This window comes from Protopterus annectens, chromosome 16.part0 (assembly GCF_019279795.1).
Source record: "Protopterus annectens isolate FY-2018-M chromosome 16.part0, PAN1.0, whole genome shotgun sequence".
Lineage (NCBI taxonomy): Eukaryota > Metazoa > Chordata > Ceratodontiformes > Protopteridae > Protopterus > Protopterus annectens.
The window spans coordinates 837,320,251-837,334,517 of record NC_056750.1 but is presented as its reverse complement, the minus strand read 5'-3'; the positions used below and the strand labels follow the sequence as shown (position 1 = coordinate 837,334,517).

The 14,267-nt window shown below is 37.1% G+C and overlaps 1 protein-coding gene across 1 annotated transcript in view; it reads right to left on the bottom strand.

Moving 5' to 3' along the window:
* Positions 1-14,267, bottom strand: part of LOC122790665 (hyaluronan mediated motility receptor-like) — a 761,750-nt gene that overhangs the window by 373,927 nt on the left and 373,556 nt on the right. Inside the window, exons 12-13 of the mRNA XM_044058189.1 lie at positions 6,336-6,464; positions 1,755-1,892 (exon numbers count right to left, since the gene is read on the bottom strand). Of these exons, the coding sequence (XP_043914124.1) occupies positions 1,755-1,892; positions 6,336-6,464 (267 nt within the window). The remainder of the gene's footprint in view (positions 1-1,754; positions 1,893-6,335; positions 6,465-14,267) is intronic.

Genomic DNA, 14,267 nt, shown 5'->3' with positions numbered 1-14,267 from the left:
TTACTTCAGGTACCAGAATATAATAAAATAAAAATAATGACATTTGGTCAAAGAAGTTTATTTTAAACTCAGTCACACACTCAGCTGTAACCATCACTTGCAACCTCTTGCATGAATGAAAATGTACACACTAAATGTATTAAAAATGCATAAATAACTGGGAGGTTATCATCTTCTCGGTTCACTTTCAGAATGTAGTGCAACCCAATGCCTATTCCCATCCACATGTCTTAACTTATCATTTATGGAGAAAATTAAAGAAAACAATGGCAGACAAAGGACTAAAACCAATGACAGTGGTCATTGACAACAATTGCATTTATATGTTATAACATTTCTAGAATTACAAGCCTTGCATTACAAGTGATTTTTCCTCTGATTGCTTCTCTGAATTATGGATATATTAGAGAAACTGCATTGCCTAAAGATAAACAAAGGGGTAAGACAATCCTGTCAGATGGATTTTGACTTATAGTGGAAAGAAATAAGAACAGTTTAGCTGTTTGTAACTAAGCAGCTCATAAGTAACTGTACTCAGGCAATTATTGGTGACCAAATGGCTTTTTTTCAGTGAATTAACATGATGATGTCTTGGCCCATCTAGAGACATGGATCTACTTTTCTTATTTACTATCACCTAAACATAGTGGGTTTTATGGACTAAAGTGAATGCAGATAAAGGTGGGCAGCACTCAGCTTGGGGCATTACCATCTTTAATACAAGTGCTTTTCATGATTCTGTGGAGGTAAGTTAGTCTATTCGAATAATGTATTTGAATACAGGTTTTAGTTATTTAAGATGTTTTGTACATGAGTGGTGACATTTTGGTCAAGGTTTGCCCCTAGCCATTTCATTAGAAAGGGTGGAGGTGTTTTGTTTTTTTCTGTATTCATCCAAGTTTAATCATTTAAGTTTAATATTTCATTTCATGTATGAAGGTGTTGCACTCACAGAGGATTCTTATCCTGAAATTAAAAAGAAAATGTGATAGTCTATTTTAAACCCACCTTTGTGAACCAAGAGACATTCTCCACTCTCCTACTCAAAGTACCGTATGTTGTTTCTATGAATTCTTAAATGACCTAGCAATGGAAGACTGATGTATTTGCCTCAGTGACATTATGAAATGCTCCCAATCATTGCGCCTTGCTGCGATCCCTCCCCTATAAAAGCATTCACCAATTGCTTATAATATCAAGTTGTCTTATTTGCTACACTCACTGTTTATTAAATCTGCTGTCTTCATTAGCAGCCAGCACATGCTTTCACTCTACGCCACTGCTTATCAAACCGATCAGACATAAAACCTAGCATGGATCAAGAAATGAATGAATAAAAACAAATTCAAACAAAAGGGAGAAAGACTTCAGAAACTTATTTTGCTCCTTAAAATAAAGCATGAGACATTGCTTGAAGAATTCCACACAATACTTGTATGGCTTCTACTCTATGAACTGCACATTTTGAGAGATGTGCTTTCAAGAACAGTGCAAACTGCAAACGTATTGCTTGTGCTGACAGAAAGGCCACATTAAATGTAAGCTTAGTGTTCACTTAGTAGTAACTTTTATAAATCCCAGCCAGTATCTTTTGTTAAGTATTTTGTAGAGTAAATGTCTGAGTCTTTCTTTCCTTTCCCCTTAGAATGTTCTTGTTCAAAATACATAAGAGCCAGTTTAAAACAATAATGCATGCTGTTTCTCTGTATGTACATTACATTAAGTGTCACTGAATGATGCTTCACTGAACTTACCTTTTGTGTCATTATTCCTGTACAAGATTTCCAGATTGATTTTTGTGTCTCTCATGTTCCTGTCTGTGGAGGCAATCTGTTGTCTCAGACCTTGAATTTCATATGAAAGTTCCACATATTTATCTCCACCTGTATTAACTAATAAATTGAAAATGTAAGTGATGAGTTGTAAGAACACTTTAGTCATAGTTTTTGCTTCCAAGAAAGTCAGTCTTTATTATGGAGTAACTTATGAATAAGTGCAACTATGAACATGCTCATACATACATATATACCGTCGGGTCTACTTCTGTTTGTTGAAAGCTCATTCTTTCAAAAGACAGAAGAAGGACCCCATTTACACAAAAGTGCACTTTTGTGAAAACTGGTTCACCGAACCAGTAATAAAAATAAAAAAAGACACACTGCAGCACCGAAGCACGCTACGGTGGGGATGAGGCAATATACCTGCTTCCCCACTGTAGTACAATCTCAGAGTTAGTATATATAAAGTAGCGGGAGTCTGGGGGGTGCAGGGGGGCTTGCCCCCCCCCTTGAAATACTGCCTTTGTAGTGTGTCTTTTTTGTTTTTATTACAGGTTTGGCAAATCGGTGTTTGTGAAAGTGCTCTTTCGGTTAAGTGCACTTTCACATAAATTAGGTCATACTTCTATCTTTCTAAAGAATGAGCTTTTGACAAACAGAAGTAGACACACACTTACACACACACACACACACACACACACACACACACACACACACACACACACACACACACACACACACACACACACACACACACACACACACACACACACACACACACACACACACACACACACACACACACACACACACACACACACACATACACACACTAGTGGCAGCTGCTGATGTCAAAGCAAAATGCTGTGGGGTGGGACTTGATTAAAACAGGTCAACAATGATTGACTGTCTTGAAACAACTGATGATGTCATTCACTTTCATCCATTGGCTTAGTATGTGCCCATTCTTTACTGACTGTATTCACTGTACATGTCTGGCTGCTGTCAGCAAAGTCAGCCTTAGATAAAATGGAGCCCTAAGCAAAAAACTCCATGGGCCTCTCTGAAAGATATTCAGTCTTATTTTTTTAAAGGAAAATATATTACGTCTAAACCTTAATGTTCAAAGCTAAGAAAGCAGCAGTTCTCCAATCAACTAAGAATATAAATGCAAGGATATATTAACCCTATTTGGGAATAGTGCCTACCTTCCGACCCCTCCAAAAACATGGCTGTCTTCTGTGTAGCACCCTGGTGCTAGACTGGCTTGAATGTACAAGCACAGGTGGCCAGAGGTGTATGTTAAAGAGCAGAAGATCTGGGAGAAGAAACCAAACCACATAGGAAAGATCTACACAGAGATAAGTAGTACATGTAAACTCTACACAGAAGAACTCAAACAGACAAAAATTAAAAGGGTGAACCAACCACTATTAGATGGCAATGCTGCTTGAAACACACTCTGCCAATAATCGCACACATCTTGAGCAGACCATCACAGGAAGCCACTTAACGTGGACAATGGTCATATTTAGCTGTGATACATAGTGAAAAAAATATGTACAGTACTTAAGATGGCACAAAGCTGCAGCTGTTACCATTGTCACCTCACTGCAAGAGGTTCTCCAGTTTGATTCCTGACTGGTGTGCCTTCTGTGTAGAATCTGAATGTCATCCCTGTGTTCGTTTGGGTTTCCTTTGGGGGCTCAGGTTTCCTCCCATATACCAAAGACATGCAACAGGTGGATATGACACTCTAAATTAGCTGTAGGTGTGTGTGTGTGTGTGTGTGTGTGTGTGTGTGTGTGTGTGTGTGTGTGTGTGTCTGTGCGAGTGTCTCGTAGTATGAAATACTGTGGCAGGACTAACCACCCAGTGAATGTAAAACTTGGCTTTAGATGGTTGTCACTGTTTAAAGTGACACATCAACCCCATTGTGCATAAAATGGGAAAAAGGTGTTGAGGATGGATGGATGGATTACGCACAGCCGTAACAACTGCTTAGCTTGAACAAATGACAGCAGTGACAGCCACCCCCTGTAGTGATCAATTAAAACCTGCTTTATTGATTGCATTTACTTCAGATACCAGAATGTAATAAATTAAAAATAATGACATTTGGCCAAAGAAATTTATTTTAAACACAGTCACACACTCAGCTGTAACCATCACTGACAGCCACTTGAATGAATGCAAATGTACAGACCAAATAAATGAATAAATTCATAAATAAGTATCACTCAGGAATCTGTCATCTTATCTGTTGACTTTCAGACTGCAGTGCAACCCAGTGCATGGTCCCAGCCACATAGTCTCATCTTCTGTTTATTCAAGCCGAAAGGTAAAAAACAATGGCAGACAAAGGACTAAAACCAATGACAGTGGTCATTGACAACAATTGCATTTATATACTATAAAAGTTCTAGAATTACAAGCCTTGCATTAGCATGCATTTTGAATAGTGTTAAGTATCAAACTCTAATGTCATCATTATTTAGTGACTGCAGTCTGCACGGATTTGCTTTAACAGGCAAAAAACTTTACACAGAACAGATCAAAATATGAGGCAAAAGCCGCAAAACACTCAAGAGAAATTATACACAACCGGAGAGAAATGATAATACACCTCCATACACAGGGATGTGACCATATATTAAAGGGTGTTGTATGACCATACATCTCAGATCATTGATTACAATCAAATAAAAGAATAAATATATACATGCATACACACATGCATACAAACAAAAGGCATACAGGAATTTATCTTGTCAGCTCACTGGTATTAGAATACAGTGTGCAACTCATTTCACCCCCCCCCCCAACCTCTCAGCCTCTTAGCTCATGACTCAAACAGAAAGCTAAAATAATGGCTGACAATGGACCAAAATCAAAGATAGCAAGAGCCTGTATATACTTATAACGTTGTTAGCATAACATGATTTCCATTAACATACTTTTTTAAAACGAAACATCTTTAATGAATTATCATTTATGACAAGGACAGACATACAGTTATATGAATGAAAACAAACCATGTTGACATATTTTTTAATACTGTTAAAGAGACACTCAAGTGTCGTGTTATCATTATTCAGTGATTGCAGTCCTCTTATTTACCAGAGTTCTATACTGATTTGAAGTACTGAATTCCCAGCTGCCGGTGCAAGATTTGAAAATGTTTTTCCTGCATTTGCTTTTCTGAATTATGGACTTAACTAGAGAAAATACATTGTCTGAAGATGAACAAAGGGGTAAGGCAATCCTGTCTGATGGATTTTGACTTATACTGGAAAGCAATATAAACAGTTTAACTATTTATAAAGAAGCAGATCACAAGTAAATTTGCCCAGGGAATTATTGGTAACAGAATGGCTTTTCATTTTCAAAGAGTTAATGTGATGCTGTATTGGGCTATCTATAGATATGAATCTACTTATCTTATGTACTATCAGCTAAAGATTGTGGGTTTTCTGGTTTAAATTGAAGGCAGATAAATGTAGGCAGCACTCCGCTTGGGGCAGTATCATTTTTAATACAACTGCTTTTCATGATTCTGTGGAGGTAAGTCAGACAATTTGAATAATGTATTCAAATACAGGTTTTAGTTGTTCAAGATGTTTTGCACATGGGTGGTGACATGTTAGTCAAGGTTTGTCACTAGATATTTCTGTTGAAGGGGTGTAAGTGTTTTGGTTTTCTGTGTATTCATCCAAGTTTAATCATTGAAGTTTAATATTCCATTCCATGTTTGGAGGTCTTGCACTCACAGAGGATTCTTACACTGAAATTTATAAAGAATAATACTTGTGAACCAAGGAACATATTCTCCACACTCCCACTTGAAGTACCTTATGTTGTTTCTATACATTTTTAAATGATCTAGCAATGGAAGACTGATGTATTTGCCTCACTGATGTGATAAATTGCTTCCATTCATTACTCCTTGCTGCGATCCCTCTCCTATAAAAGCATTCACCAATTGCTTATAAAAGCATGTTGTCTTATTTGTTACACTCACTGTTTATGAAATCTGCTGCCTTCATAAGCAGCCAGCACATGCTTTCACTCTGCACCACTGCTTATCAAACAGATCAGACATACAACCTGGGATGGATGAATTAATGAATGAATGAATGAAAACACATTCAAACAAAAGGGAGAAATGCTTCAGGAACTGATTTTGCTCCTTACAATGAAGCATGAACCATTTCTTGAAGAATTCAACACAATACTTGTATGAATTCTACCCTATGAACTGCACATTTTGAGAGATGCACTTTCAAGAGGAGTGTAAACTGCAAACATATTGCTTGTGCTGACAGAAAGGCTACACTAAGAGTACACTTACTGCTGACTTATTGGTAACTGTTATAAATCCCAGCCAGTATGTTTTGTTAAGTATTTTGTAGAGTAAATGTCTGAGTCTCTCTTTCCTTTTTCCTTAGAATGTTCTTGTTCAAAATACATAAGAGCCAGTTTAAAACAATAATTCATGCGGTTTCTCTGTGTGTACATTATATTAACTGCCACTGAATGATGGTTCACTGAACTTACCTTTTGTGTCCTTATTCCTGTACAAGGTCTCCAGACTGTGTTTTGTGTCTCTTATGTTCTTGTCTGTGGAGGCAGCCCATTGTCTCAGACTTTGAATTTGATTTGAAAGTTCCGCAATTTCTTCTCGATCTGTATTAACAGATAAATTAAAAAATTATGGGCTAAGTTTTAAGAACAATTCAGGCATAGTTTTTCCGTACAAGAAAGTCAATCTTTATTGTGGAGTAATGTATGAATTAGTACAACTATTAATATGCACATACATATATACAGACACATATGACCACAAACACACACACACACACACACACACACACACACACACACACACACACACACACACACACACACACACACACACACACACACACACACACACACACACACACACACACACACACACACACACACACACACACACACACACACACACACACATGCACACACTAGTGGTGGCTGGTGACATCAAAGCAAAATGCCATGGGGTGGGACTCGATTAAAATAGGTCAACAATGATGAAGTGTCTGGAAACAATAGATGAGGTCATTCACTTTCATCCATAGGCTGTCTTAGTATGTCCCCATTCATTACTGACTGTATGCACCTTAGATGTCTGGCTGCAGTTAATAAAGTGAGGCTTAGGTAAAATGGACCCCTAAATAAAAGACTCCATGGGCCTTTCTGAAAGATATTCAGTCGTATTTTTTTTAAAAGGAAATATATTATGTCTAAACCTTAATGCTGAAAGCTAAAAAGCAGTAGTTCTCTAATCAACTAAGAATATAAATGCAAGGATATATTAACTGTATTTAATAATAGTGGCTGCCTTCCAACCCCTCTAAAAACATGGCTCTCTTTTGTATACCACCCAGTTGTTAGACTGAGATGAAAGTAAAAGCACAGGTAGCCAGAGGTGTATCTCAAAGAGCTGAGGGTCTGGAAGAGGAAACCAAACTACATGGGTAAAATCCACTCAGAGATAAGTAGTATATGTAAACTCTGCACAGAAGAAATCAAACAGATGAAAACTAAATGGTAGAGCCAACCACTATTAGATGGCCACATTACTCAAATTAACACTAAGCCAAAAATCATTTGCTATCTCACTCATCTTGACCAGATCCCACAGGAAAACCCTTAAAGTGGACAATGCTGATGTTTAGCTCTGATACAAAGTGAAAAAATATGCACAGTACTTAGAGTGGCACAATGTTGTAGCTGTTACCATTGTCACCACACATCAAGAGGTTCCTCAGTTTGATTTCCAACTTGTGTGCCTTTTCTGCAGACTCTTCATGTCCTCCCTGTGTTCATGTGAGTTTCCTCTGAGTGCTCCAGTTTCCTCCCACATTCCAAAGAAATGCAAGAGGTGGATGCACACTCTAAATGAGCTCTAGATGTGTGTGTGTGTGTGTGTGTGTGTGTGTGTGTGTGTGTGTGTGTGTGTGTGTGTGTGTGTGTGTGTGTGTGTGTGTGTGTGTGTGTGTGTGTGTGTGTGTGTGTGTGTGTGTGTGTGTGTGTGTGTGCGCGACAGAGAGTGTGTGGTACAGATGAAATAATGCAGCAGGGCTAACCACCTGGCAATGTAACACTTGGCTCTAGATGATTGTCATTGCTAAAGGGACACACAGATCCCATGTCCATAAAATGGGAAAAAGGGGTTGAGGATGGATGATGTACAGCCATAATAACTGCTTAGATTGAACAAATAACAGCAGTGACAGCCACCCCCTGTACGAATCATTTAAAGTCTGCTTCATTTATTGCATTTACTTCAGATACCAGAAAGTAATAAAATAAAAATAATATTTGGCCAAAGAAATTTATTTTAAACTCAGTCACACACTCAGCTGTAACCATCACTTACAGCCACTTACATGATTGAAAATGTAAACATTAAATGAATGAAAAAAATCATAAATAACTATCACTCAGGAGGTTATCATCTTCTCTGTTCACATTTAGAATGTAGTGCTACCCAGCGCAATGTTCCCAGCCACATATGTCTCCACTTCTGTTCATTCAGGGAGAAGGCTAAAAGGCAATGGCAGGAAAAGGACTAGCATCTATGACAGCAGTCATTGACAGCTATTGCATTTATAAACTTAGAAACCTTCTAGAATTACAAGCCTTGCATTATCATGCATTTTGGAATGCTAAGTATCAAACTCAAATGTCATCATTATTTAGTGACTGTAGTCGGCACTGATTTGCTGTAAAAAGCAACAAGCTTTACAAAGAACAGAGGCAAAAAACTCAAGAGAAATTATATGAAATTGGAGACAAATGAGAATACACTTCCATATACATGGATGTGACTATATATGAAAGTTGATTGTATGACCATATACCTCAGATCATTGATTGCAATCAAATGAATGAATACATATATACATATATACACACATACATACAAAAATAACTAGCATACAGGATATTGCCTGCTCACTGGTATCAGAATACAGTGTGCAACTCATTGCACCTCCCATACCTTGCAACCTCTTAGATCAAGAATCAGACAGAAAGCTAAAATAATAGTTGACAATGGACCAAAATCAAAGACAGAAAGTACCTGTATATACTTATAAACTTGTTAGCATAATGGGATTTGCATTAGCATGATTTTTTTTAAAACAAGAAACATCTTTAATGAATTATCACTTATGACAATGGCAGTTATATAAATGCAAACAAACCATGTTGACATATTTTTGAATGCTGTGAAAAAGACACTTGTCGTGTTATCATTATTCAATGATTGCAGTCCTCTTATTTACCAGAGTTTTATACTGATTTCAAGTACTGAATTCCCAGATGCAGGCACAAGATTAGAAAATGTTTTTCCTACATTTGCTTTTCTGAATTATGGACTTACTAAAGAAAATGCATTGTCTGAAGATGCAAAAAGGGGTAATGCAACTCTTTCTGTTGGATTTTGACTTCTAGTAGAAATCAATAGGAACAGTTTAACTATTTATAACTAAAGCAGATCACAAGTAAATTTGCTCAGGTAATTATTGGTAATCAAATGACTTTTCATTTTCAATGAATTAATGCAATGCTCTCTTGTGCTATCTAGAGATATGGATCTACTTATTTTATTTGCTATCACCTAAAGACTGCAGGTTTTCTGTACTAAACTGAATGCAGATAAAGGTAGGCAACACTCAGCTTGGGACATTATCATATTTAATGCAAATGCTTTTCTTTATTCTGTGTAGGTAAAAACCCCGAAGGAAGCTTTCTGCAGGTTGTGATACGATAATCCAATAAACGAGCAAGATAACTGTAAAGCACGTAATGTGAGCACTTTTATTAAACAAGAACTTTCGGAAGGTTTAATAACCGACCTTCTTCAGACAAAACAGTTAATGGCAGGGCGAGGTTGAATTAAATACTTGTAACCCCACCCTGTTAGTGAACTTTTAATTAATAGCCCGCCTTCATTTAAAAAAACTCCTTGTCTTTTTACATATACCTCACAAATAAAAACAATCTTACAAACATTTTTTAAAAACACCATTTTCTAACAACATTCCTTAAAATCTAAAATACATAGATATAACTCATATAAGCGGTTTTTGGTTATTTGTTAACTAGTATACAATTAAAAACCACATTTAAAATAATGAAAAATAAAAAATCATGTTTACTTGATTCCTGTTATAAACACCTATATGTTTGTCTTGAAATAGTACAAAACTCCAGTCACCGTACAGGGCGAAACTGCCCCCTCACCATCACCACACAAACTGTGACTCTCCCTCATTAAAGCCACACAATAACCAAACCAAGGGGCATATTATAACGCTAAGGGTTACCCCTGGCTTGACTAACATACTGTCGATCTATCTAAGAGTAAAAACTGACACTATACTTAGTTATAAACAAATGAGGTTTTATAAAATGTAATTTCTCAAGGGCACATAGTGTGGAATCACTTTAAACCCTGAAGTATATGGGTACTGGTCTAAACCTAATAGTATGATCAGTATTAAGATGGAAACTTTTATTATCTCCTCAAGGCCAAAATTTTGAGAATACAGGACAAAGAAATGGCATCATTTAATCCAGGGTATATGTACGCTCCTGTTCTAACCTGCCAGAACAACTCTTCCTTTTCTAAATTGACCTGCCAAGGGCCACTATTTGGGTCCATTACCACTTGTTTCACCACAGTAAAACGGAAAGCATGGCTAGGGTAATCTATAACATGACGAGCTAATGCATTCTTTAGATCTGTTTTTGATACTGCATAGAGATGTTCATATATGCGTTTTTTAAGTGCCCTTTCGGTCTTCCCTATGTAGAAGGCCGAACATTGATTACATAGGGCCACATAAACCACTGCTTTAGACCCACAATTAAAGTTACCCATGACCTTGTATGTCTTTTTATTGATGTTAAATTGTGTCCCTTCCTGAATGTTTTTACATTGACGGCATGTCCCACATTGGGTCATGCCTTTAAACCTATTAGGAAATGTTCTTTTATTTCTTTCCAGGAGGGATTTCAATGAAAACCCTTTTCTAAACGTAAGTCCTGGAGCTGGACCAAGCAGATCAATTAACTGCCTGTCCTCTTTGATAATCGACCAATTCTTCTGTAAGATATCCCTTATATAATAATGGTCCACTGAAAAAGTGCACAAGAACTTAGTGCCTAAATTTACTCTATCACTATTCATTATTTCAGCTTCCATGTTGTCCTGGCTTATATGAATGTCAGAACCCCGTAAACTTAAAATGGGCTTAAAGTGTCCAACAAGCCTTTTGCTCTCTACTTCTTTTTTAATTTCGATAAGAAGGGCTTGGGGGTAGCCTCTATTCACAAACATACTGCTTAATTTATCACACTCATTAATAAAGTCTACATCCCTAGTAGTCATACTACTACTAATAAACTATGTGAGAATAAGAAGAAGAAAATTAAGAGGGACATACAACAGTATATGGCTAAAACAGCCTACCCTGCACCCCCACAGGTTGGTAAACCAAAAAACACAAAACATAGGAATAATGCTAAAGCAAATGTAGTTTTTCCTAAAATCGATAGACAGGACTATCCCAGAGTAGGACAAGAGGCACATTGTTTAGATGATTTTCTAAATGATGAAGGTGCTTGTAATCAAGGCACTAATTTTCGGGGGGAAGATCTTGAGGATGAACAAGAAGTCATATTATTACCCGAAGATGTGGGTCTGGTACCTCCACTACAGTTGGAAGCCTCCAACTATAGAGTGGGAGACATAAGAGAGGATCAGAATCAGGGTTTTTGGGAAGGCCGGAACCTACATCAAATGAATTTGAGGTCGAAGAGGACTGTGACATCAGGAACAAATCCAAAGAGCAGGCAGAATCAGGGGAGGCTATGACACCGGTGGAGGATTTTCCCACTATAGTGTATAGTTCAGAAGGGGATTTTAGGATTTTCAATTACACCACTTTGAACATCACTAAAGACATGGTTGATTTTTTCTCCAAGGGTCTAGGCTTTGTCCCCGATTCCCACATGGATTTAGTTAAAACCATCATAGACCTCAAATTGTTTGTACGCAAGCTAAATTTAACTACTGTCTTGGGTAAAGGTTCTTCTTTAACCAACCCCTTTAGAATAGCTAGTTTATTTAACCCACCATTAGTCAATAATTTGAGATCATTTGAGAAAGCATGTGAGTTGGATCTAAGACATCTAGCAGCAAATGAGGGTAGTAAAAAGAAAAATATACTCAATATTTCTAGTGAACAACGTGATTTTTTAACTTTAATTCAGGATTGCAACATACGGGTCATGAAACCTGATAAGGGCAATGGACTTATCTTTATGAATAACAACGATTATGTAAATGAATTATCTATACATTTAGATAATGGCCCGTATGAGAACATCAGTCTGAATGAAGTAAACAAAGCTTACAGCTATATAAGAAATGCAATTGAGGACTTATTCTTGGAGGAATTTATAGACCAGGAAATACACTCTTATTTAAGTATGTTAGCACCAAAAATGCCGAAGTTTTTTGGGGTCCCAAAAATTCACAAGTCCATTAGTAAACCCCCATTTAGACCAATTGTCGACAGTAGGGGGTCTATTCTGGTAGCTTGTGCTAAATATGTCGACACAATTCTCAAGCCACTTATTAAGACAGAGAAACAAATTTGTAGGGACTCGTGGCATTTCTTAGAGAACATCAATGAAATACCCTTTGATCCAAATTTTATATTCTTGACAGTGGATATAAAAGATTTATATACCGTTATACCACAACAATTGGGTTTAGAATGGTTAAGATTATTCATGGAAAACAAAAAAGTGCCTCAGAACATAGTCTATATTACTGAGACATTATTAGAGCTGATTCTCAAATACAGCTTCTTTAATTTCAATGGGCTTACTTATAAACAAACGACAGGGGTGGCCATGGGCTCCCCGTGTGGAGGAGCATTTGCAAATTGTGTTATTGCACAATGGGAAAATACTCTCCTATTTACTAACGAAGTGTTCAAAAAACATGTCGCCTGGTACACTAGATACCAGGACGACATGTTTTTTTCTGTGGAAGGGCTCTGTGGAAGAAATAAAATCTTTTATTGAAAACATGAAGACATTTACAAATTTCCTTGATTTCACATTTGAAATGAACATTAGTGAAATTAATTACTTAGACATACTGCTTACTAAGGATTATAAGGAATCTAGGTTCATTAGTAGGATCTATCGTAAACCCACTTATTCTAATGGGTTCTTACATTTCAGTAGTTGCCACCCTTACCATCAAAAGAGGGCGGTTGTTAAAGGACAGATGGTAAGGGCGGCACGTATGACTACTAGGGATGTAGACTTTATTAATGAGTGTGATAAATTAAGCAGTATGTTTGTGAATAGAGGCTACCCCCAAGCCCTTCTTATCGAAATTAAAAAAGAAGTAGAGAGCAAAAGGCTTGTTGGACACTTTAAGCCCATTTTAAGTTTACGGGGTTCTGACATTCATATAAGCCCGGACAACATGGAAGCTGAAATAATGAATAGTGATAGAGTAAATTTAGGCACTAAGTTCTTGTGCACTTTTTCAGTGGACCATTATTATATAAGGGATATCTTACAGAAGAATTGGTCGATTATCAAAGAGGACAGGCAGTTAATTGATCTGCTTGGTCCAGCTCCAGGACTTACGTTTAGAAAAGGGTTTTCATTGAAATCCCTCCTGGAAAGAAATAAAAGAACATTTCCTAATAGGTTTAAAGGCATGACCCAATGTGGGACATGCCGTCAATGTAAAAACATTCAGGAAGGGACACAATTTAACATCAATAAAAAGACATACAAGGTCATGGGTAACTTTAATTGTGGGTCTAAAGCAGTGGTTTATGTGGCCCTATGTAATCAATGTTCGGCCTTCTACATAGGGAAGACCGAAAGGGCTCTTAAGAAACGCATATACGAACATCTCTATGCAGTATCAAAAGCAGATTTAAAGAACGCATTAGCTCGTCATGTTATAGATTATCCTAGTCACGCTTTTCGTTTTGCCGTGGTGAAACAAGTTGTAATGGACCCAAATAGTGGCCCTTGGCAGGTCAATTTAGAAAAAGAAGAGTTGTTCTGGCAGGTTAGAACAGGAGCGTACATATACCCTGGATTAAATGATGCCATTTCTTTGTCCTGTATTCTCAAAATTTTGGCCTTGAGGAGATAATAAAAGTTTCCATCTTAATACTGATCATACTATTAGGTTTAGACCAGTACCCATATACTTCAGGGTTTAAAGTGATTCCACACTATGTGCCCTTGAGAAATTACATTTTATAAAACCTCATTTGTTTATAACTAAGTATAGTGTCAGTTTTTACTCTTAGATAGATCGACAGTATGTTAGTCAAGCCAGGGGTAACCCTTAGCGTTATAATATGCCCCTTGGTTTGGTTATTGTGT